The 27134-nt window shown below is 37.7% G+C and overlaps 1 protein-coding gene across 1 annotated transcript; it reads left to right on the top strand.

Annotated features, from left to right (window-relative positions):
- On the top strand, window positions 1–24656 carry LOC145981540 (alpha-L-fucosidase-like). Its single transcript, XM_083114850.1, has 9 exons — window positions 1–259; window positions 1241–1382; window positions 4719–4825; window positions 7875–8035; window positions 11315–11513; window positions 15030–15170; window positions 16835–16997; window positions 23008–23140; window positions 24444–24656. The coding sequence occupies exons 1-9, from the start codon at window positions 49–51 to the stop codon at window positions 24555–24557; spliced, it is 1371 nt and encodes a 456-aa protein (XP_082970976.1). The 5' UTR covers window positions 1–48; the 3' UTR covers window positions 24558–24656.
- Window positions 24657–27134: the final 2478 nt, after the last annotated feature.

A 27134-nucleotide genomic window follows, 5' to 3' on the forward strand; every position in this document is an offset into this window, starting at 1 on the left:
GCAGAAGATACAGTTCTTTCTAAGCCGTGAAAGGAGTAGCAGAAGAACATGAGTTCAGACAGGAAGTTAGCCATCCTCATCTTTTCTCTGCTTTTTGCCGTTAATTCAGTTTCAGCCCGGTATGATCCGACTTGGGAGAGCTTGGATGCAAGGCCGTTACCCTCATGGTACGATGAAGCCAAGTTTGGGATTTTTATTCACTGGGGTGTCTTCTCGGTTCCTAGTTTCAGATCTGAATGGTTTTGGGACTTATGGAAAGGTAAGGGAATATGCAATATTTCAATTTAAAATTAATAGTTATTGTGATGAACTTTGATTACTAAAAGATTGTATGAAGGAGTGCATTACATTAGGTTCAAACCTTGATTTCTTGTCATCTATTTTTGCCAAGCTCTGTGATGAAGCATGCTGCTTTCAATCCCAGCCTGGAATGTTTTCATTGTGACTGTCCCTTCATCATATCATCACTCATCTTTATGAGAAGCAAAGTAAAATAAACCAAAGAAGTTCATCTGCGTACTTAGACTAGTATGAGGGGATGCTGAAAAAGAATGCACTTGGAATGATGAAACTTCATAATTACTCAACATACTACCCTCAAAGCTCAATACACTTTCTGGCCCGGTGCTCCAACTTTTGCAAACCACTTTTAAAAAATCTGAACCAATGCTCTGTGGCAGTAATCACCTTCTGATCTGAGGCAAAATGGCATCCCTTCAGGTGTTTTTTGAGGTGAGGAAACAGAAAGTAGTTCAATTGAGCCAGATCGGGGAAATAGGGTGGATGATCAAGACACTTGAAAGCCGAGGTCTCTCCATTTCTGCTGTGTTGCTGCTGCTCAATGGACAGGGGCATTGTCATGGAGAAACAGACATGACAATGTCTCCCTTGGGAGACCAGCGTTCGATCCCCAACAGGGGAGAACCAGAATTTTTTCCACCTGTTCAAGCAGCTCCGGTGCCACCCAGCATCGCTTAAACTGGGTACCTGGAGGAAACTCTGGGGGGTAAAGGTAGGAATGGGGCTGATCACATCACCTCCACCTTTGTGATCAAGACAGTGTGGGGCCTAACCCTACACCCCTTCAAGCATGGTGCAAAGGACAGGGGAACACTTTACTATTTTACCACGGTATTGCCCAACACAAATCAACTTTAGTTTTTATAACAGGTTTGGAGGAAAAACCAAGGACAACGTTTTACATTTTGTGTAGCTGATAGTCATGTTTATTTCTCTTCAGTGCGGAACTTCACTGAAGTAATTAACTTCATGAAGGAGAACTACCCACCTAATTTCACCTATGCAGACTTTGCCCGTGAATTCACTGCTGAATTGTTTGATCCTGAAGAATGGGCTGAGATTTTTGAAAGCTCAGGAGCACGGTAAGTTTCACAACAAGATTCTAATTCTAACAATTAACTAGTTCTAATTGTTATTACAAAAAATATATAAACAAATGGCATGTTCCACTGTTCCATGTAACATTAGAAAAAACCTTAATCGGGGTATTCATTTTTTAGAAGACAAACATATGCACCCATGTTTTGTGAGATTCCTATACAGCCTCCGCTGTTATCAAAGGCTTATAGTTCTCACATGCTTTCTACTTTGTTCCTGATAAGGAGTTCATGTCAGTAATATCATTACACTAAATACAATTTGTCCTTTTTAATTCGCTGATTCAAATTAGTTTTTATTCTTGTTAAAAGGCTTATGCCCCATAATGGAAGTTGTATGGAAACAGCCTTATATGTGAGCGAGCATTTTTAGTAACAGGGAGAATGTCCAGGCGGTATTCCATTTCGTGCCATGTGTGCTGCAGCACTTCGTCACGGATGGTATCAATGGCATCAACAATTCAGTCTCACATGGCATTCACATTTGGCACCTTCGCTGAGTAAACTGCATCCTTAACTTACCCCCAACTTACACTGCACGGTAACAATTGATTTTGACACTGCAAATCATATCTCAGCATGTGCTTTCTCATGAGAAGATGCCATTTTCACAAAAGCGACGACAGCGTTGCCAAGCATGATGCGTGCGAACTTAAAAAAAAAGAGAGAGCATATATGGCACCAAATATAAAAGACTGGATTGTTGTAACTTTATTTTCTGATTTTTAACATTACGTCGAAACCCCGGTGGTTCATTGTGTACACCCTATATAAAGGGTGTTTTTTTAGAGGCAGAGAACTTTAAGTTAAAATAAAACACAGAAAAATTATTTCAATATCCATGTAATTGGTTGTACTTTCCAGATCATGTTATGGCATTAATGTTTGAATATGATTTCAGGCATGTGGCCACCGCGACTGGCGTGTACATGATGTAATCTGGAGGTCCAATTTTCACACACTCTTCGCAGTACATCAGGCTGTATGTCGGCAATAATGCGTCGAATATTAGCTTCCAAGTGCTCAATTGTTTACTGGTTTATCGGCGTAGACGTGCGACTTGACATATCCCCAGAGAAAATAATCCAACGGCGTCAAATCGCACGAACGCGGTGGCCAGTTAACAGGGCCATTGCGTGAAATTACTCGGTCGTCGAACGTTTCTTGCAGTAAATGAATTGTGGCATGCGCTGTATGACAGGTGGCCCCGTCCTGCTGAAACCACATGTCTGCCACATTCATGTCTTGCAATTGAGGCACGAAAATGTTAAACCTGCCGCAAAATTAGTTTGGTATTGAGAGCTGAAGGAACACGCGTCACGGTGTTGCCATATCATGCGGTACAGTACGCCCTGCAGCCGTCTGACGCTGTGTCGAGGAAAACGTGTTATGAAAAGGAACAACAATGATAAAATGTGTTATTGTTTTACGAGGAAAATGGAATAACAATGATGACAACAATGATGAATGTGTTATTGTTTTTTCTATTCATTTCCATCTCGCTTACAACATGAACGAATTAATGAAACGAGCATTGTTTACAGGTTACCTTTTCAATCCATTCTGTACATACACTTTCAATAATCATTTCTTTCCAAAGTCGCCGTTAAAGTCTGCCCGTCTTTCAATTATACCGCAACTGAAGTGCACAAAGTCCAGTTGGTGGGGCATCTGACTTTCACGCGTGAGACCCGCGGTGGTTTGTGGAACTTTTTTCAAATATCCCGAGCGGCTCCGGGGTCGACTCAGCCCAAGTGAGTACCTGGGGCAAACCTGTGGTAAAGGCGGTTGGTGAACCACATCACCGCCATAATATGGCATAGGTCGAGGTCGAGAATGTGTGGAGCTCTACCTCCACATCTCCATATGCCTCCATACTTTACTTTGGGTCCATTATTTTTTTTTTGTATGAGAATCCCAGATATTTTATGACTGTCCTTAAAGATGTTTCCCCACCTTGAAAAAATGTCGAATCTTTCAACGAAACGCGCAGTTTCCCAACAGTGGGATGATCTTTCCTCCTATAATAAGAGTAAATATGGTGAGAATAGCATCTTGCTGAAAAGTATCTAAATTTGTCACGCGTTTACTGATATTCCTATTCTTTCCTGGGGTTTCCAATTTTGAAGCCTCGCATTTATTTATTTATTTGTTTCTACCACATTATATTTTTCTTTCCCTATGGTAACAATAGTGTTCTTAGACACGCTGAAAGCAGCAGAAGTCCTGTCCAGAACTTTGTTTACAGAAATGATTGGACCCCCATTGTTTTTCTCTTGCTCAAATTATTTGCGCTCAGAACAAACCATCTCCCGCGTTTGTCCTTTGAGAAGAATTCCTTTTCTTTTAGTGCATGGCCTCTTTGGTACATTGTCATCTCGAGTATTGCCTCCTGTGCTTGACATTCTTCACACAAGCTCACGACTCACTCAAGAACACAGAAAATTACGTACAAAAAATAACACACTAAAACAACACGCTATATACAACAAAGAATACTCTAAATTCAATAAACACTAAACAAACGGACTGGTTAAAATATCACAGTAACGCAACGCAACAAACAAACAACACGTCCTCTCCCAACAACATGAAATCTGATCACAGGAAGAATCGCCCGATAAGCGGCAACACCGAGAAAAACGTTTTCTGTTGCTAGGTAACCAGGGCCTGGGTGAAGCACTGGGAAGATTTTGATTGGCTCGCATGCCAGCAACCCACCCTCCCGCACTGACGTAGACCCGATTTCAACACGTGGTTCTCAAGTGTCAATACCAAACTAATTTTGCGGCAGGTATAGTAATCATGTCCCTGTACCGCGCACCGTTGACTGTCACTTTCTGACCAAAATCATTTTTGAAGACACACGGACCAATTATTCCACGGGCCCATAGAGCGCACAACACGGTCACCTTTTCTGGATGTAATGGTGTTTCGACAATGGCTTGTGGATTACCATCACTCCAAATGCGGCAATTTTGTTTATTGACATAACCATTATGAGCACCGTAAATTGCACGTAATGCTCGATGAGTTTGTCGAACGGAACCATGATTTTCAAAATAAAGTTGCACAATTTGCAACTGTTGCTCCGGCGTGAGTCTATTCATGATGACTTGCCAAACCAAACTAACCTCGAAACAAGTGGGAACTGCCTTCTATGCTGTCACAGAAAACAGTGTTGCCAGTTTAAAGTTCTCCGCCTCTAAAAAAAAACACCCTTTATATATATAAACACACACGCACACACACATGATATATATATGATGGAAGCTTACACTTCATGAAATTTCTCATCAAAGACATCCTTTGTCATTGCAGGTATGTGGTTCTCACAAGCAAGCATCATGAAGGTTTCACGTTGTGGCCATCGAAACACTCGTTTAACTGGAATGCAATGGATGTAGGACCTAAACGAGATTTAGTAGGTAAGTTGTGCCTCTTCTTCTCCTACTTTAGAAACAGTCTTCAGCCCATTTTAATACTAGGAATTACATTTTTATAAAAATAATTATAGTAACGAGAAATCATCTGAAACAGTAAAAATAAGAATTTTATAAACATTCTAAGGTATCTTCATCATAGTAACTAAGCACTTGTTTGCTGAGATCAGTGGAAATTGTTATTTAAGTGTATTTCTTACTAGAGAACAGAATGAAACCCAAATTCCAGGAATTATTGACACATGGGAAATATTTGTGAAAAAAATATGAAAAATTAACTGAACTGGGACTTAATCCTTACCAGCAGAAATGAATAAACACCATCTTGGTGGTTGAATAATTTATTTGAGTGCTAAAGTTACAAGAACGTGATTGCTGAACATCCTTCAATCTTCAAGTCCCAGGCAATGCATGTGTGGGTTTCATTGTCATTTTATTTGACCTGTACAACTTGGCTTTTGATTTTTGTTATTTTTATTATTAATGTCACTTAAATCACGATGATGATTATGCATAGGAATGGACGATATCAGAAATTTAACATCGCAATATAACGTCACATACGAAACGATACTTTTTCCATATCATGATATTGGCAATATATCATCTTCACAATATATATCGCCAAATATTGTAACGATATATCACTGACATGATATATATTGCTAAAATATTGTGACAATATATTGCCAACATGATATATAGGGAGTGGACGTTGATGACCTAAAAAATATAGGTCTATGACCTATAGAATGTCCTAAAAAATGAGAAAAAAAACGTAACAAATGCAAAAAATTACCATTAGTTTCAGGTTAAAAATTGAAATAAAAAGGAAAGTAAACAAAATGCAATCTTGCTTTTTAAAAAAAGGCACCAAATGATACGACATGCACATTCAGTTAAAATATGCAACGAGTAGTTCCAATGGGAACAACCGAATAATTTTAAAACAATTTAATGAAAAAGTCGTATACACTGAATGAATTGCTGTAACGTGCATTAATTTCCCGCATCTTTGCTTGTAAATTGCAATCCTGCAAGATATATATAGGCCTATGTTCACCTTGGTGAAAAGACTCAAGAATATTACCAAAATGAAAGAAGTGACAAAATATGACGAAACAATACACCGAATATTGCGAAAAATGCTGAAAATCGGGGAAAATGATGTAAAGCCTGAAAATTGGCAAAAAATGCAAAAAAATGCTCTTTAAAATTACATTTTTGGGGTTCTAGACGAAGTGTAATATTGTGTATATTTAATAGGCATCATGTCCGAGATGTCAGAAAAAAAGATGACATTTCATCAACTTCCGCTCCTTAATGATATATATTGCTAAATATCATAATGATATATCACCAAAATATTATGACGATATATCATGTAGTTGATATCACCAAAATATCATGACGATATATCATCTAGTTGATATCACCTGGATGATATTTTTTTTCAATGTTGCAATATATCGACTAGATCATATATCACCCAACACTAATTATGTGTGATGAACTGATGATATGATGAAATTGATTAAGGGATGCTCACAAAGAAGATCTATGCCCAGGCCAGGATATGAACACAGAACCACCGGTGTTATAGTGCGCCGTGCTAACTACTCTGCCACAGAGGTCGGTTTATCATTGACTTCCTAAACGTAGATGTGATAGTAAATAATCAAATAGAAGCAAACAGAACATTCTTAACATTACAATGTATGTGTACCATATTTATTTCTTTGGAAGTGTCTTCATACAAAATATTTGATCAACCATATCAGACATACTCATTATGAATGTGCGAATTACTCACAATAGCAATATAACACGTATGTAGAGCACATTCAGCGAGGAAACATACTGGGGTTACTATGGGTAGTGAAATGATGCGGGCCATTTTTAAACTTTTTTAAATTGTTCAATGTTGAAATACGTGTTTTACATGGAAAGGATCTTTTAACTTCAGGGACTGTTAATTTGTAACAGAATATGGAGGCTACAATAGTTTTAGGAATAGTTTTTGAATTCCTGTCTAACCCATATCAAATCCACACCCTTATTCCTGTTTTTTTAAATATCTTGACGTGGCTATGGAAAGTTCTTTGTAGTTGAAGTTTTGGACCTGAAGAAGAGAACAGTAGATTCTCGAAACGTCGTTTTGCAAATAACATACTCATAAAACGTAAGTACCATTTTTTGTGTTTTTTGAATATTTTTAAATATTTTTTAAAATACGTGTTACATATCAGACACACACACTTGGACGATCAATATAGCCAGTGTTTTGTATACCATGTGCAGCTTAAATCCCAGGCTCTAGTCAGTGGCATGCCCAAGGGGAGGAGGGGGTTGGTGGAGGTTATAACCCCCCCCCCCCCTTTGGCCCAGTATTCCTAAAAAAAAGAACATCAAATGCCGGAATAGATGGCAAAATGAGGACTGGACTACTAAAAAATGTATACCTAAACCCCTCCTTTCGAAAATCCTGGTACGCCACTGGCTCTAATAATTAGTCTGAACTCCTAGTGACTTGATTGGGATCTGAAAAATATTTTGCAAGTGATATCTTCAAAAATTAGAAGAAATTATTTACCCCATAAAATCATTGTAATCTTTAGAATGTGGGAAGTTTATCCTGGATTGAATTACTTGAATTTTGTAGTGAAATAGTAGTCACCCTGAATCCCTGTAATTTATCACATTAAATTTTGCTGTGTGTATTAAATTTCAAAATAATGTATGTAATAAATGATTACTCATTGACAAGGATATATTTTTTATTGAAATCAATTTTTCACAGAAATGTATATTTGTTGATGACAAGATAAGTATTAAAATTATTAAATGGATATTATGAAACAGTTTCGGAGAATCTTATAGCAAGCTTCTTCAGATGTAGTTACATATTACTAGATGTGCTGCCATACTCTGGATGAAATTTCTTGCCACACAAGGGTCATTAATTTGCTCTGAAAGCTGTTTCATAATTTTCATTGATCTCTGGTACATATTTTAATTTTATATCTCTTCACAGGGTCTCTCGCAAATGCGATAAGGAACAAGACAGACTTGAAATTTGGTTTGTACCATTCCCTGTTCGAGTGGTTTAACCCATTGTTTTTATATGATCAGGCGAATAACTTCTCCACGCAATATTTTGTTAACGGGAAGAGTGGACCGGAGCTTTATGAAATTGTAAGTATATCATGAGCAAGTCTCTGGTGGGTGAGCAGAAGGTGTTGTGTTCCATCAAGAACCATACAAAAACTGGTTAAAGTAACATCTTTATGTAAGCTACATGGGAATTTTTCTAATGTCCCTGCATACATAAAGCAGCTCTAGTGATCATCCAGCTTATAATAAATGGATATTTCAAACATGAAAGCGGTAGTTGGTAAACATGAAGCTGGACTGTGGGTTTCAGATCAATTCCTAGCTGTAATAAAAAGAGTAAATTACGTATAAATACAAGAAGCAGGAATTAAACACCACATATAGGATAAGTGTTATATTTTTAGGTTCAGCTTGATCAATGCGAGCGAAGCTGTTTTGAAAATTCCTATCCTTTCGAAAAACTGCTATCACATTCCAATAATCTGAAGAATTACATCTGCCTAGAAGTCCTTCTAAAGCAGTATTTCTGAACCATTGGGCTGGCACCTGGTACCATACCGTAGCATCAATTCCACTGGGCTGTAAGAGGAGCTTGTGAAATTTCAAATTTTTGTTTGCGTAGCAATTTTCATGAACAAATATTTATCAGCAAACCTAGTCATAATCCAACCGTTAGTCTTTATTATACCATTATTTATTAATATTTAATTTCAAATGTGCATATTGAATTGAATTGAATTGAAATGTATTTATTTAAGTGTTGTTAACAGATTAACCTTTATACAACACTGTGTGTTCAACATATATGCATAAAACTATTTTGCGAAAAGTTAAAATACATAAAAGAGGGTTGCAATAATACACATTCAATACACACATCAGAAATTGAAAAAAAAAAAAAAAAAAAAAGGAAGAAGATATATAAAAGTTAAAATATAATTGTTCCTAAAATAGCTTACATTTTTGTCGAATTTAATTTCCATAGATTGGGACATTCACCTAATGATACCAATTTGTCCATCCAAGTGTTGGATTTTAAGGCTGTAGTTGCAATTACATTATGATGTCTTCTGGTGTTATAATGAGGCACTTTCACGCATAATTTTTCCAGATTTGTTTTACTATCTATTACATGTGCTAAAATATTTTTTATAAACTGATGACAGAATATATTTCTTCTACATTCAACTAACTAACTAACTCTCTAGCCTTCTTAAACCCGAAGGTTCATGGCTGCAGCAACACAGGCCTTCCATCTGTCCCTATCTTGAGCAATATCTATATACTCTTTTCCATCCCTACCGATTTCCTTTAGGTCTATCTCAATGTTATCCCTCCATCTTCGTCTTGGCCTTCCTACAGGTCTCTTACCATCAGGTTTCCCAACAAGAATCCTGTAAACTCCTCTTTCCTCTACCATTCGTGCCACATGGCCTGCCCACCTCTTCTTGATTTAATTATTCTAATAATATCTGGACATGAATACAAATTATGTAGTTCTAAATTATGTAACCTTCTCCACTCACCTGTCTCCTCATCCCTTTTAGGTCCAAATATTTTCCTAAGGATCTTATTTTCAAATACTCTCAATTTATGTTCCTCTTTCAATGTAAGGGACCAAGTTTCACACCCATATAATACTACAGGCAAAATTACTGTTTTGTATATTTTAACTTTTAGTTTCTTAGATATTAAACGAGAAGACAAAAGTTTATGAAGAGAGAAGTAACATGCATTTCCTGAATTAAGCCTACTTTTTATTTCCTCTTTAACATAATTTTCATTTGTTAATATTACTTATTTGAATTTGGAAACTGGTTCAAACGAGTTGTTATCAATAATTAGATTTTGATTATTACCTAACACTTGGTTTCAACCTGTAAGCATATATTTAGTTTTCTCTTTGTTAACTTCCAAACCTATCTCTTTAGCAGTTTTGAAAAATATTTTAGCATTATTCTTAATTGTATTCACATCATCCCCCAGTAAGTCTACATCATCTGCATATGCTAACAACTGAGTCACACCATTTAATTTTAGTCCTTCTTTAGTTTCTTTTACCTTCCTAACAGCATATTCTAAGGCAAAATTAAAGAGCAATGGAGATAATGCATCTTCTACATTCAAGGTTACATAATTTAAGTTTTCAAAATTAGGAAAGTATTTACAAGTAAAATTGTTGGAATCGCGACATCGACTTTTAAAAAGGAAATTTACCAGGCTGCGGACTCACGACGGTTGAGAACTACTGTTCTACGGCATTCATGTAAATCTTGGTGTGGTTTTCTATCACTGATGTCTAGATATTCACAATACCTTCAAGGCTATGAAAGCCTACTAAACTATTGTGAATATCTAAACAACGGCAAAATCAAACCATGATAATACTCTAGAAGGGATTCTAAGCAGATGTACAAGGTTTATTTTTTTAATTATGGGTCGATTTGCGCTCACATGTGTGCTAGTTATCGACATGCCTTGCACAAACAGACGCCATTTGCACATTGTGAAACGCTTGGTGTGGTTGTGGTGGACAATGGAAATGGTGCAGGTGATTGAAAATCCCACCGAGTGTGAGATGTGATCATGTTTTTGACCACGAAAAATGTGAAAGCAGCAGACATTTATCGCCAGTTACGTGAGCTGTATGGTGAGAATGTCATTATTGAAGCCAAGGTGCGTAAGTGGGTATGTCTGTTTAAGGTCAGTTGCATGAATGTTCACAACGAACCACGATCAGGAGGCCCCTCAATCATAACAGAGTAATTGGTGCATGATGTTGAGAGCGAGATACGAGCCAACCGCCGTTTGACAGTGTTTCTGCCGAATGGACAAACAGTTAATGCAGCCGTGTATTGCAACTCTCTCAAGAAACTAGCGATTATCACCTATTCCTCCACTTGAACACTTTCCTCGCTGGGAATGGATTCAACATCGCCGATGAAGCCAAACAGACCGTGGCCGATTGGCTGTCTGACCTGGCGGCAGATTTCTTTGATGAGGGTCTAAAAAATCTCATCTACCGCTACGACAAGTGTCTCAACAACTATGGGAACTACGTTGAGAAGTAGCTGAATGTACATATGAACAGCCACAGAGGTAATTAAATTTCTTCCTTTGCATGTTTTCGTTTTATTTCAAAACTGTCCCCAATTAAAAAATAAACCTCGTAATATTTCAGAATTTAAAATACCACGGCAGTTTTCCGAACAGAGAGGAAATTTCAAAAATGGATTCACCCGCGTCAATCAAAAATCCAGCTGAGCCTTAAATAGTTTGTTATGAGACAGTATTTAAATCAGTGTTCATTCATAACTTAATGGCCTCATAATTAGAGTATAAAATGAAATTATCTCGCAGGTAAACTCATACCATCCAGACGTTGTGTGGTCCGATGGTGACCCGGGCTCTCCAGAATACTGGAAGGCCAAAGAGTTCCTTGCATGGTTGTACAACGACAGTCCAGTGAAGGATACGGTGGTGACAAACGACAGATGGGGAGCTGGAGCTGGATGCCACCACGGAGGCTTTTACACCTGCAGCGATCGTTATAATCCAGGTAATTTAAAAATTGAAAAGTTAGATAATTGAAGCCCAATCTGGGTCTTCAGCATTCCATTGTTTGGTGGTAGAATATTGGCATGGAAGGCTAACTCAAGTTGCATTCGTGGTTGAGCCACAAATTTTGCATAAATTTCCAATATCCTGTGTGTGTTGTCAGCTTTTTCATATAGCTAAATCAATTAAAATTTAGTTTCTTAGCAATGTGACTGAGAATAAAGGCAACTAGACATACTGATAATGTGCAAATTGCTCACAATCGAATATCAACTAAAGGTTAAAAGATTAAAAATCAGTAGCTTACGCGTGTGAGCATGATATTTGTCGAACTACGTTTCGAAGGTTATACTACCTCCTCCTTCAGGTTAAAACGATGTTTTCAGACACCTGACATGGTGCCTCGTCGAAAAAGTGATGGTTGAGGATTTAGGTTAAAAGGTATAGGAAAAATGTTTTCCTTCTCCTAGCATGAGCTGACACCGTACATTCACCTACCCCGAGTACCGATCGGCAGTTTGCCATCAGCAGCTTTGGACGTTCTTTTGTTTTAATAGAGTATTGCGCGGTTTTAGTATGTATATTTTACATCATCTTTTTAGTAAGTGTTCTTTCCTATACCTCCTAAATCCTCAACCAACATTTTCTCGACGAGGCACCATGTCAGGTGTCTGAAAACATTGCTTCAACCTGAAGAAGAAGGTAGTATATCCTTCGAAACGTAGTTCGACAAATCTCATGCTCACAGACGTAAGTTACTGATTTTTAATCTTTTATCCTTTAGTTGATAAAGGCAACTAGAGAAAGTTAATATAAAAACTTGAGAAGAGAGAAAATTAATATCTTTTTGAAGTACATTATGTTGATAAATAGCTCAAGACAAGATCACTGTGTGGAAATACAATGTTAATAATACTCTCATGGTGTATATTTATGACAGACCATATTTATGCATTGCTCTCAAAGTGTGGGACCCAAATACATGTGTCTTTCAATTCAAGTGCCCTCAGCAATGATATATTTCCACTTTTCCCATATATTGGTAGGGTAAGGACATCTCTATAATATTGTACTAGACATCCACAGTCATTCTACTTGATCAGAAATTACAAACATGGGATATACATTTTTTTTTCATTGACTAGTATATTTTGCTACTGATATTATAATGTCACATTTGCAGGAAATATTTTGATGTGCCACTTTTAATTCTGATGTTTTGGTAACATTGAACTTAACTGACAACTGCCCAATCTGTGCTGTAATATGCACTGTTGAAAATAATGTGCTACATCTTAATATTTTGAAACTAGAGACATTTTTTGAAGATTAGGCACACACAGGAAATGTACTACATACAAATTTTCAGCAAAAAATGCAGGCTCGACCAGGACTCAAACCTGGGTCTCTGGCATACCGTGCCATTGCTCTAATCACTGAGCTACCGAGCCAGCCTGGCCTCTCCTGATTTTTTGCTATCGCTGTTTTACCTGCGTGGAATTGTGTCTGCCAGTGCTACCGCAACAGGATCTGTTGCCTTTGAAACACAGTAGACTTTGACATTGCCTGGTTTCTATGTAGAAACATTTTATTCCTTGGGCATTATGAAATTATTGGATTACATTTTTTTTTATTCTTAAGACAAGTGTCTAAAATGGTTCATTTGCCAGGATGGTTGCCAATATGATTATAACTAGGGCTGGGAAGTTGAGAAAAAATCCTTTTTTCCCTAGTGTCCGAAAACGAGGCCCAACATCAAATATGTTCATTTTGGGTCATTGTATAGGCCAGAAAAAGGTGGGTTTTTATTTGTCTTTTTTTAGCCTTTTTTTTTTAGGTCTTAACTGCTTTTTTTTGCAACTTCACCTTCTTTCGACTATGTTTTTACTGCCCATTCTCAATTCGAATCATCATCAGTTCATCACCTCTTAAACATCCTTTCTGTAGTAAAGGAATAAAAAAGAAGAAAGAAAGAAATATATTTGAAGCATCCCTGAAACGAGAGAAAAACCTTTTTGGACGACTGAAATAGGATCCGAAGTCCTATTTCTGTAACCCTAGTGTGGTTAGGCCAAATACGATTTTTCAAATTATGTTAATCTAATAAAATATATGTCTGAAAGAAGATGCATTTCATTCATATAGTTTTTTCGCACTGTATGTTCCATACCACAGAATTTTGTATTTTTTTTATTCATTAAATATGTAATTAAAACTGAAGTTACTAATTAATTTGGATCACATTTATACGTCCTTTCTTCCGTTTTTAGGTCCTTTTTTGATTTTTATAGGTATTTTTTGGCAATTTATAGGTCTTCAACTTCCAAGCCCTAATTATAACAATTCAGAAATGATGTAATTTTGTTTATTGGTGTCATACAATATTTCTTGAACTTCTTTATGATAAGACATCCAAATTCATAAGTTCAAACACTACTTCTTTACTTGTTGTTGGGCATTAGTTGCAGACATTTTAGTCGTGGCATTGGAATAATTATTTCAATTCAGCTCGTTATTATAAATATGGAACCACATTATTGCTCATGGGGCATAAAGGAGTGTCCTTTTCAGAATACCCTCTAGCGTGAAACTCACTTCCATATAGTAAGGGGTGTCTCAGAAATATTTTCGTTTTTAAAACTATTAAAAAAAATACTTAAATTTTTTGTATAAAGATAAATTTATTACCAAAAGAAAGCTTAAACATTAAATTTTTATTTGTCGAAAAGAGTATTGGACAAATGGTGACGTTCGTGTTTTCACATTCAATTATTCTTGAACTAAAGTTTTCGATCACTAGTCGAAGCATTGCATGAGGAATAGCAGACTGGTGCACACGGTCAACGTTTCTGTTTCATCTTGATGACCTTGGACGTCCCGGCAGTTTACTCGTCATAGTGCTTCCAGTGTTATCAAACTTTCTCACCCAATATTTAATTAAATTTGCGCTTGGGACGTCTCTCATTCCTGCCAGGTTATAATGATGCCGGTACAAACGACCCACAGCAACATAAGAATCATTATTTTCATAAAACGCTTGAACACAAAAAGCACGTTGCTGCCCCGTAAAGCGCTCCATGGCAACTAAACGTTAACAATGTTGCCAAGCGTTTGCGATCTATCTCATTTCTCCGTAATGTGCGAATTGCCCCAGAGGACAGATTCAAAAACGAAAATATTTCTGAGACACCCTTTACAAACTGGAGTGCATTTTTGCAGACTAAAATGCTCAGTATGGTCCGCTGTGGAACTTGCGTTGTGTGCTGTCCATGCGTGGGGGTTTGTGATTGTCCCTTCAGTATTCACATCTTATTCATCCTCATCTTCGTGATTAGCCAAAAGTGGCAGAAAAGCAAAATAAGATAAACCAACTGAATCAAGCATTTCTGCTCAGCAGTGCGAGTTGAAATTAGCTCAGGTAGGAATAGCAGCAGTAGTGCGTTAAATAAAATTCATCATGATACTTTTTACTGTTGTTCTTGTCAAAAACCTTTCTCATCCTTTGTAAAATTTGCAGGTGTTTTGCAGCATCACAAATGGGAAAACTGCATGACTATTGATGCTGTCTCATGGGGATTTCGTCGTGAAGCCAAACTCCATGACTATCTAACCATAGAAGAACTTATAGCCAGTCTTAGCTCTACAGTGAGTTGTGGTGGTATGTACAATATGTTCATTTCACGATATAGTTATACAGGATTTTGTTAATATTAGGGTATGTTAGGGGTGGGACAAATCAATATTTACTCTATCAGAATCGGTTGATGTATACCTATCAGTGTAAAATTTCCAATGACTTAGTGCAAAATTCTACAATTTAGATATCATTTCTATGAATATAGATATAATTCATGTGCCTTGCTTTTGTAAAGTAAATATCTATCTAAGTAGTTTATTATATAAATTAAAATTCATTACAATATCCTGGCGTCACACATTAAAGAAGGGCATTAATGAACACTTCAACATCTTCATGAAACTAGCACAATTTTATGTCAAATTAGTATCAGCAAATTCTATATCAGAGGCTGCGGTAGATCAGTCATTAGGGTGTCTGACTATCATGCAAGAGACCCAGGTACGATCCCCAGCAGGGAGAACCGGGATTTTTTCCACCTGTTCAAATGGCTCCGGTGCCCACCCAGCATTGTATAAAGTTGGTACCTGAAGGAAACTGGGGGGTAAAGGTGGCCAGGGGCATGGTGCTGATCACATTACCCCCACCTTCGGCCGTGATCAAGAAACTGTGGGGTCCTAACTCCACCCCCCCCCCTATACGCCTTCATTGCATGGTGCAAAGCACAGGGGAGCACTTTACTTTTTTAATATTCAATTCTATATCACTTCTTTAATGCATTGCCAAAATTTTCATATGTGGATCATTCCATGCCAAATCAATCGGGGTCTGAACCTTGACATATCAGAAATTAATAATTTTTGGTGCAGTGATAGTACGAACTTTTTGGTAGGCATCGGCATTCATGTTTCCCCAAACTAAAACAAGAGGACCAAGACCATACCACGAAAAGCAGGACCACACCATGATGCCACCTCCGCCTAATTTCACTGTGGGTATGATACAGTCCTGTAAAAAGCGTTCACTGGGCATATGCCACATCCACACATGTCAATTGAACCGCCACATCTGGTAGCAAGATTCATCACTCCATAGGACGGATTCCCATTGTTCGAGAGTCCAATGGCGGTGTTCCTTGCACCACTGTAACCGACGGGTCACATTGCAGGCTGTGATATGCGGCTTGTGAACTGCTGCGCGACCATGAAAACCAAGTGTGATGATCTCCCGATCGTTTGCAGCACTGATAGAAGCCGGTCGAAACTCCTGTGCCACCATCTGTAACGACGCCTTCCGGTTTGACTTCACCACACGTTTCAAGCATCGACGGTCACGATCTGTTAATATTTTCGGTTTACTGGGTCTGGGTCGGCATGTCATGACCCCCTCTCGCTTCGATTTCACGATAACATCACTCACTGTCGACCAGGGTATCGGAAATTTGTTGGAAATCTCACGGGTCGAATGCCCAAACCTGTGGGCTCCAATGATCATCCCTCTTTACGCCTCATTCAGTTCGCATCGTCTGTCCATATTGACTGCTGTAGCTGGTATGAGTGTATTCTCAACCGGCAACGCCTTTTATAGGTTGTATGACGTGTACAGGCGATCCCAAGCACATGGTGTCCGGTGACGAATGGCAACATAGTGTATTTTTTATATATTTGTTCACTTCTTGTGTCAATTTTCTGTTTTATCTTGGTCATGACATCCTGAAGCTTTATAACCAAATTATATATTTGCAGGTAATCTGCTTCTTAATGTTGGACCAACAAAAGATGGTAAAATTTCTCCCATCTTTGAGGAGCGACTGAGGCAGATGGGATATTGGCTCAATGGTAACGGGGAGGCAATCTACGGAACGGAACCATGGACTCATCAGAATGACACTCATTATCCTGGAGTCTGGTAAGAATACAGCCTAATACAAGTACAACACAAAATTTAAACTGGTCTCTGGCATACTATACCATTGCTCTGTCACCTGACAAACTCTTCATTTTTGGCTAAAATTTTCCCTAGTACATCTCTTGTGCATGTCAAAACGGATGGTAAAGCTATTTCTGAATACTGAAAATTATTGGTAGGGGCATGTATATTTGGGGTTTTATTCACCATTTTAACATCGAATGCCATTTTATATACTGCCTTTGGACCCGAAAAGTGCCTAGTTTTTGTACCAATATCTTGAACTTTTATTCGCCATAAATATGTGGTGATATCTACTTATTGTATTTTACCTTGTAAGACCTAAGTATACTTAGGTGTGTTGTACAATGACATCTTGTTTTTTAAAAAGCTAGTATGTGTTATTTACATTATTTATATGGGAACACAATACAATTAAGAATAATGCTACAATATTTTTCAAAACTGCTAAAGAGATAGGTTTGGAAGTTAACAAAGAGAAAACTAAATATATGCTTACAGGCCGAAACCAAGTGTTAGGTAATAATCAAAATCTAATTATTGATAACAACTCGTTTGAACCAGTTTCCAAATTCAAATACTTAGGAGTAATATTAACAAATGAAAATTATATTAAAGAGGAAATAAAAAGTAGGCTTAATTCAGGAAGTGCATGTTACTTCTCTCTTCATAAACTTTTGTCTTTTCGTTTAATATCTAAGAAACTAAAAGTTAAAATATACAAAACAGTAATTTTGCCTGTAGTATTGTATGGGTGTGAAACTTGGTCCCTTACATTGAAAGAGGAACATAAATTGAGAGTATTTGAAAATAAGATCCTTAGAAAAATCTTTGGACCTAAAAGGGATGAGGAGACAGGTGAGTGGAGAAGGTTACATAATTTAGAACTACATAATTTGTATTCATGTCCAGATATTGTTAGAATGATTAAATCAAGAAGACTTAGGTGGGCAGGTCATGTAGCTCGAATGGGAGACGAAAGAGGAGTTTACAGGATTCTTGTTGGGAAACCTGATGGTAAGAGACCTGTAGGAAGGCCAAGACGAAGATGGAGGGACAACATTTAGATAGACCTAAAGGAAATCAGTAGGGATGGAAAAAGAGTATATAGATCTTGCTCAAGATAGGACCAAATGGAAGGCCTGTGTTGCTGCAGCCATGAACCTTCAGGTTTAAGAAGGCTAGAGAGTTAGTTAGTTAATATGGGAACACAGTACAGCTTTAAACATTTCTTCATACATGATTCTTTTCATATTTTGCTTATACAAGGTGGCACAAAAGGAACGCATGTTTTTGGAAGAAGTGTAATGTCGTTGATTTTCAAGATACAAACATTTTATTAACACCAAAACCATTGGTAAGAAATGCAGTTGGATAGGTATACAGTGATGATTTAAGTATGGAAGATGATGTCGGAAAGATGACATCCTTGTTGCTGCACATCCAGATCCTCTCCTCAATGTTCCCAGGGTGGGTACTCACCGGGAATTCTGCGTAAATTCTGCTTGAATTTTTCTCCATAGACGTGAAAAATTGAAACTTTTGTTAATTAAAATCCCATTGCATTTGTACAAATTTATAAATGCCCTGAGGCAATTTTTTCACAGTTTAGTTTTTAATTTTATTGAGGAAGGAAAGTAAGGCTGCGTGGAGAATAACGCAGAATTTTAATTTGTTAGTGTCCCTTGCAGAACATCTGACAGACGGAAGATAAGATATCTTGAGGTTGATTAGGTAAATTTGAGTTTGAAATTCTTATGCAATTAACAATTTTCCATGGATTTGTATATCCTGTAACATTTGTGACTTGTGCTTGTAGATATATTTCGAGTCTGAGTGTGTGAAATGACACCTTAAATGAAATATTTTAAATGTTTATACCATTTAATTGGATTAAATTAGAATTTTGGACACATGGCAATAACACAGACTTTTTATATCGTTAATATATTTGTGTGTGTGTGGGTGGTGAGAGGCGGCAATACGTAAGGTTGAAATGGAGAAAACATTTGCTTGTACCCTTGAATTTTTGGAAAGTTCACCTTGAAAACGGGGAATTACCGAACGTACACTTTCAACTTGAGGTAACCCCACAGAAAGAAGTCACAGACAGACAAATCTGGGGAGCGTGGCAGCCAAGAGGCATTGCCGAAACGTGAGATTACGTGGTGGGGACAGCAACAATGACGTCATTTTCCGACATCATCTTCCATACTTAAATCATCACTGTATACCTATCCAAACTGCATTTCTTACCAATGGTTTTGGTGTTAATAAAACGTTTGTATCTTGGAAATCAATGATGTTACACTTGTTCCAAAAAGATGAGTTCCTTTTGCGCCAACTTGTATTTAACACACTCCTTGCTAAAATTAAACTCCATGTTACAACACTCCTGCCAAGCAACCTTTCATCCAGAGATTAAATGTTTGATTTCATACTTTGCAGGTGCTGGAATTCAAGGAGTCTTTTTCTGGATGGAGAATGTATCCACATTTGCTATACGGCATGCATCATTGGGTCAAAACATGGATGGTTCAAATTCCATGCCAATGTTGTAACCAACAAAACTATCAAGCTAATTAGCTACGTTAAATTTCGTATTTCCACGTTGCACAATTGGATGGTTATTTCAGATTAATTTCGAAGGCTCACTGGCTTCATTCATTAAAGGTACCGCATCTGGGGCCTTCTTAGTTACAAGTGACATGCTACCATGTCCAGGGTGCAAAATCACTGCAGATTGTTGGGGGGGAGCACACATATACACCACAACACCCTCACACACCACTTTGTGTGTGTGTGTATGTCTATCTATGAGGGGCAGTCAAATGAAAACCGAACACCCGCTACAAAGTGACAATGGAGTTTGTTTTATTCAAAAGTAATTGCCACAAGTGTTAAGACATTTATCCCACTGGGAGACGAGACAATCAATTCCAGTCTTGTAGAAAGAGGTAGGTCACTGACGGATCCACAACTTCACCCACTGTTGCACTTCCTCGTCCGAATGAAACCGACGTCCACGAATGTATTTCTTCAGGTCACCAAAAGTGTGGAAGTCACAAGGGGTAAGATCAGGGCTGTACGGAGGATATTCAAGCGTTTCCCACCCAAATGTCTGAACTGCAGGTGATCTTTGATAATGGCATGCACAGAGCCATGACTAATGCCAACCTGAAAATGAATTTCCTCCTCTGTGATTCGTCGGTCTTCACGGATCAGACCATCGATCCTCGCAATCACATCAGGCGTAAAGGCTCGATGGGCCTGTCCCGGGTGCGGATCGTCTTGCAGTGATGTGCATCCTTCGCGGAATCTCTTCTGCCACTCGTGCACACTTGTCAGGGACATGCAGTGTTCGCCATACACTGCAGACATGCGACGATGAATTTCGCATGTTCCAGCACCCTCAGCCACCAAGAAACGAACCACACCTCTCTGCTCTTCTTTGCTTGCCTCCATTTCCAATGCTGGACGAACACACTTTTCACTACGCTCACCTCCTGAGTAATGACGAAACAACTGTGTGAACCTGCGCGTTTTCACTATGCATTTCTCCTACCCTACAGATGGCAGTATCGATATGTAACAACAGTGTTGCCAACTGTTGCGAGGAATGTGTTTTATGGTGGGTGTTCGGTTTTCATTTGACTGCCCCTCATAAATATATGTAAATTATTAAATTATACAATATATTATATGGAGTGTCCTTCATTTAAAATTTGATTGCAAATTAAAGATTTTAATATACTACTAATCCTATGAACAGTAATTTGAGTGACTAGAGAGAGGGACAAAAATGGAGACATTAAGAAAATAATAGGTTCCAATATAAAATCCACATCTAAATACTATTACATGTTTTCTTTATATACTTTGTGTTAGCTGACGAAAGGCAACGAGAAATGGAGAAGAAATAACAAGTCGGATTAATTTCTGTATTCTGGGGATTGCTGGGTTCAGTGTCCTTAAGAAATGAGGAGTCTCTTTGTTGTTCGTTCTTTGTGTGTGTGTTCGATATTATTCCACTAAAGTATATTAGACTTAAAAAATAATTGTTTATCTTTGTTGTTAGAACAAAAAATATGCCCCCGAGAAAAGTTTGGTGGGGGAAATTTTAGGACAAGATCCTTAGCTGCGGGAATTCCCCCGTCCCCCCATGGGATTTCGCACCCTGACCATCTCCACTCCAGACAGAGTCTCTTCGAAATTAATTGGAAATAACCATCCAATTGTGCAAACGCGGAAATACGAAACTTCGCATAGGTAATACTTAAACAGCATTTACCACATCCATCATGAAATCAAGCTAATATCTTTGTCAATGGAATTGGGAATTTGAATTTGAAGATGACACATTCTCAGATGTGGATGCTATTTCATGGTGTATAGCTACATCGCAAATATTTTATGCGTGGTACAGCATATTCAGTTTAGCCTGAGCTCTGGCGCAAACTGGGAAAGGTTTGTCGTCTGCAGAAGACATCACATGACTCATGGGAGCAGTGTTGCAATTCGCGGAAGTTACAATTCTACTAGACATGAAACTTCAAAGGCTAAATGCTTTTACTACTACTACTTCTTCTTCTTCTTACAAATCTAAAGTAGAACTCTGTCCTTCATGATGATCATGAAATTCGTCAATTGTTCTACGAATAACACACTTGACAAATTCGTCCACATCACTTTAAATTTCTTTCCTCTGTGTAGTTTGCTAGTCATTACTAATCTCTTCCTGGTTACTTTGTTGCAATCATTTTCGTTTTAGATGCATTTCGAAGTACTTAATGACACGAAAGTAGCAGCGGAAACATGCTTTGGCACTTGTTTAACATTCAACGCAAGAGCACTGTCAGCTTCTTTCTTCATAAACATGCACGTTGAGATAATTTCTCTACTCTGACTGTGAATCACTTTGCATTCTCCAACATTTTTTCCAGTTTTCACCCCAGCTTCCGTTGAATAAAAAAACACTAACACAGGTCAACAATCACCTCACTAGTAATAACAGGATCTGCCCCTAACCACCTGGAGAGGAAGAGGGGGAAGGAGGATGCCTCTTTCGCCAAGGGGTCTTAATCAATGGGGGTTTCACTGACAAGAAGAATCCTCTGTCATTCTTTTCCTTGAATTATCACCTTCCCAAACTGTCACTTCAAAAAAAGGAAACTAAATGCAAACACCCCTAACAATAAGCTCTGAAGTCAGATTATGGATGTAGGTAATTGTTAAGGCAGTTAGCAACTCTGCTCTCAGTGGAACTCTCGCATCGTTGCACTGCCGGCAGGCTTCTGCACAGCTGAAGGTCAGAGCTCAAGCTAAACCAAATGGCCTGTATGTTAGGCACAGACAAGACTTCAGAGTTAGCTAAAATATACGTTCATATTTACTATGTGCGAATTACTCTCAAGATTAACAATATAAATTATAATTTTACTTACTTTTTTGCGAGTATGGTATGTTTTCTTCAATTACAACGTTTCGAGAGATAACTTCTCTCTTCTTCATGTTTCGGTGTTATACACAATTCATAAAGTCATAGCTTCATCAAAATATTTCTTCCATAGTCAACAGGATCAAGGGTTAGGTGAAATGTGAGTGGGGAAAAAGTATAGGAATATAGATTACACACTGACAATTTACGTGCTTTAAAGCCATCGTTTACCTAAGTTAAGAACTATTATACAAACTTATTTGTCCTCCTGTATATTTTTTTTTAAAAACTGTAAAAACCTTTAAAACTCTAAAAACCGTTCACTATTTCAGTCAAGTTGTCTGCAACGAGCTTCCCTCGCGAATCCTCTTAATATTTTGACGAAGCTATGACTTTATGAATTGCTTATAAAACACCGAAACCTGAAGAAGAGAGAAGTTATCTCTCGAAACGTCGTAATTGAAGAAAACTTACCATACTCGCAAAAAAACGTAAGTAATATTGTAATTTATATAGCTAAAATATGTGTATTATTATTATCGTTTCTTGTAGGTACACAAAGAAAGCAGACAATGTGTATGCCATTGTACTCAACTGGCCGCATGGCAGAACTCAACTCTTAGCTGCTCCACGGACAACTTCTGAAACCGTTATAACCATGCTTGGCTACAACGGACACCTCCAGGTAAAGATTTAAAGAGTACCTAAATAATGAGACTGGTGGGTTTTTTTCATCCATAACAAAAAAAAAACTAGAGCTGAGCAGATGTATAAGTTGGATTTTATTTACTAAATACTTTTTCAGACATTTTCGGGGTTTTTTGTTGTTTTTTTTTTTTTTGCGGAGTTTTCAAACATGCCATGTGACAATTTCATAGTGTCTAATTATTCTGGAATTTGTGCATAGTTTGAAACTTACATTTACTTTGCACAAATATTGTTTTGTATTATTATTAGGGATGGGACCGATTAATCAGTACTCTATCGGTATCGGCCGATATAGGCATATCGGTTTATCGGTAAAATTACCGATTATTTTACCGATCCGATATATCAACAAATATCTGATAAATTAGTGCAAAATTCTGCCATTTTGTTGTAATTTTTATGGATAATCTCCATGCTCTAATTTCTAAAAAAGTAAATGTCTAAATATGCAACTTCTCTTGCAAAGAAGGTGAATGAACCTTTCAAGTTCTTCAAGGATCACTTCTAATTTTATATCGGATTGGTAGAATATCGGTTATCGGTATCGGTAAATTTAATATCAGTATCGGCCAAAATTTCATATCGGCCCATCCCTAATTATTATTGTTTCAGAGGAATTTTGATGTAATTCTTCAATATTTTGAAGCAAAACTCTTGATTAATTGATGCGTATAATTGGAATGCAATCATATGCAACACAAGTCTTCTTCAGGTAAAATCACATGATATTGAAAGGTTAAAATGTTAATGTTAAAAAGGAAGAAACTTCGCCACAATGTGTGAGCGCCACTTGGAATAAATTGAATTGATCAATGGTAGAAACTTCAGCTGGGTGCTGGATTAAGTTTTACTGAAAATGCTCCATGGTAGGTGGGGAGGGGAGGGTGGAAGTTGCTGATTTATGACTTGGCTCTGTGACTATTTTACTCTTGGTGTTTGACGTATTTTAATAATGTTTCTTACAAGGTAAGATAAATTAATATCAAAGAGTACCCATTGTAATTTTACTGATGCTGATTATTATTTTTCCTGCAATCCAAATATTCTGAGAACTGTGCAAAATACAGAATTGTCATTAATTTTGCATCGAAAATTGTGGCTAAGTGGATTTACGAGGAGAGACAAGTATTTTGAAATTAAAACTTTTAAATTACTACAATGCTAAGTATTAGTGCTGCAAGATAGTTTGCAGAGACGTGTTGTATATCATTTTGTTAAATTTACTGATTTCCCTTAGTATTTCCAATTACAAGCACACTATCTATTTTCCTGCTTTGCAGTGGAAACCAACTAAGGATGGAGTTCAGGTCATATTTCCAGAGATGTCCGAGGTTACTTCTCAGTGGGCTTGGGTTCTGAAGATGACTGGACTTACAAATGAAAACTCCATATAAATGTTTTAACTTTGAGTCTTAACTCAAGTTGGATCTGAAATAACAAATGTAGCATGTGCATGTATAAAAGTTTTTGTAGGGAATAGAAATTAAATAGTGTATTTTTCCTTACAACAGATTGATTTTTGTAGAAGGGGGAAGCTATGTATTGATAACATTCAAAACTATCCTGAATGTAAGCAGTGCTCAAAGGGAAGGTGATGCTTTGTGGATCCACAAATCATCCTCCCCCCACCCCTAGCTAACATTTTCCATTTCAAGCGCTGATGTTGATTGATTGATTGATTTTGTGTTTTTTAAGTCCACTTTATGCACAGTAAAGCTAATCGGGACTGGACCTACAGTTTAAAGTGGGATCCGAACCATTATGAGCCGCCATCGGGGAGGCTCTCAAGCGCTGATGCAAACAATATAATATCCACTGTGTCCCAAAAGGTATTTTACAATTTCGAAGTCATACAGCTCAACTTGTAATTGACATAGAGGAATTTACTTTGTTGTAGGCGATTCACTAACGCCTAAGGTTTTTTTTTTTGTCAAATATTGATAACACTGGGTCTTAGACGTGAGAGATGTCCAGCACGTTGGATTGGAAGAGATGGTCCAATTGCCTGGCCTCCTAGATCCCCTGACATTACACCCCTGGACTCCTTTTCCCAGGGCCATGTCAAAGACACAGTGTACAGCACTCCTTTAAACCGCCGGGCAAGTTTACAGAAGTAACCCCAGCTTCGCAGAGGCTTTTCCGCGCGAATTTTACATTTGTACACTTATTTCGGAAAAATGTTATAACTTCTAGACTATTGGACCAATCTGCTTTGGGTAAGTTTTGTTTTCAACTGTGTACAATTCAGAATGCCAAAGTAAGTAAAAAAGATGGGCTGGGGTGAGCCATGCCCCCCAAATTTCCATGAAAAAATAATAAAAATCTGGACTTCGCCCCATTTCCCCCACTCCTATAGGAAAAGGACGCAAACTTTAGCTTTCTTTTTATAGTATGGACCTTTCGTAATGAAATGAAAGTTGTTTCATGTTCCTAGCTGGCACACATTTACACCGCCGGGCGTTTGCCGAATATAACCCCTGATTCGCCGAGGCTTTTCCATGCGATTTTAAAATTTTATTTCGGAAAAACGTTATAACTCTTAGACTATTGGACGAATCTGCTTCGGGTAAGTTTTGTTTTCAAGCTAAGACACCAGGGCATGCAACTGTGTACAATTCAGAACGTCAAAGTAAAAAAGACTGGCTGGGGTGGGCAATGCCTCCCAAATTTCCATGAAAAAATTTTAAAAATCTGGACTTCGCCCCATCTTTCCCCACTCCTATGGGAAAAGGATGCAAACTTTAGCTTTATTTTATAGTAATACACCTTTCGTATTGAAATGAAAGTTGTTTCATGTTCCTAGCTGGCACACAAAATGTAATATGAGCCGATATGTTGAAGTCTGCATGCACAGCTCGAAAAACAATGTTAACAAGGACTCGGACATGTGACCTGGGCATGTTGAAAGGGGGGGAAAAGTGCTCCAACCTTGACTAAAGCTTTTCCCAGAAAGCCTGTTAGTGTTTCCACCACAATATAAAAGCATCAACGTGCAAATAGCGTGGGAATTTTACCTAATTCGTCTTGACACACATATGTGACAACTGCGACAAGAGCCTTATTTTGCATGACACATATGTGACAACGGCGGTTTAAAGGTTAATCTCAATGACTTGAAGGCCAGAATGAATAAGAGCTGCCATTGCTGCAGTTGACAAAGTTGGAATTTCAATTAGATGTTGCATGTGCCACCAGAGGTGCGCATGTTGAAGTAGACTAAGACACGATAAATCAAATGGAACATGGTATGTTTCTTTGTCAATTACAAGTTGTGTTGTATGACATCAAAGTTGTAAAGTACCTTAGCAACACCCTGTACTTCAAGAATGATTGCATCATCCACTTGCATGAAATTCAAATACTTAGGAGTAATATTAACAAATGAAAATTATATTAAAGGGGGAATAAAAAGTAGGGTTAATTCAGGAAATGCATGTTACCTCTCTCTTCATAAACTTTTGTCTTCTCGTTTAGTATCTAAGAAACTAAAAGTTAAAATATACAGAACAGTAATTTTGCCTGTAGTATTATATGGATGCGAAACTTGGTCCCTTACATTGAAAGAGGAACATAAATTGAGAGTATTTGAAAATAAGATCCTTAGGAAAAACTTTGGACCTAAAAGGGATGAGGAAACAGGTGAGTGGAGAAGGTTACATAATTTGTATTCATGTCCAGATATTGTTAGAATGATTAAATCAAGAAGACTTAGGTGGGCAGGCCATGTGGCACAAATGGGAGAGGAAAGAGGAGTTTACAGGATTCTTGTTGGGAAACCTGATGGTAAGAGACCTGTAGGAAGGCCAAGACGAAGATGGAGGGTCAACGTTGAGATGGACCTAAGGGAAATGGGTAGGGATGGAAAAGAGTATATAGATATTGCTCAAGATAGATGGAAGGCCTGTGTTGCTGCAGCCATGAACCTTTGGGTTTAAGAAGGCTAGAGTTAGTTAGTTTACTTGCATGAAATA

This window comes from Lepisma saccharinum, chromosome 29, assembly GCF_977018435.1.
Source record: "Lepisma saccharinum chromosome 29, izLepSacc3.1, whole genome shotgun sequence".
NCBI lineage: Eukaryota > Metazoa > Arthropoda > Insecta > Zygentoma > Lepismatidae > Lepisma > Lepisma saccharinum.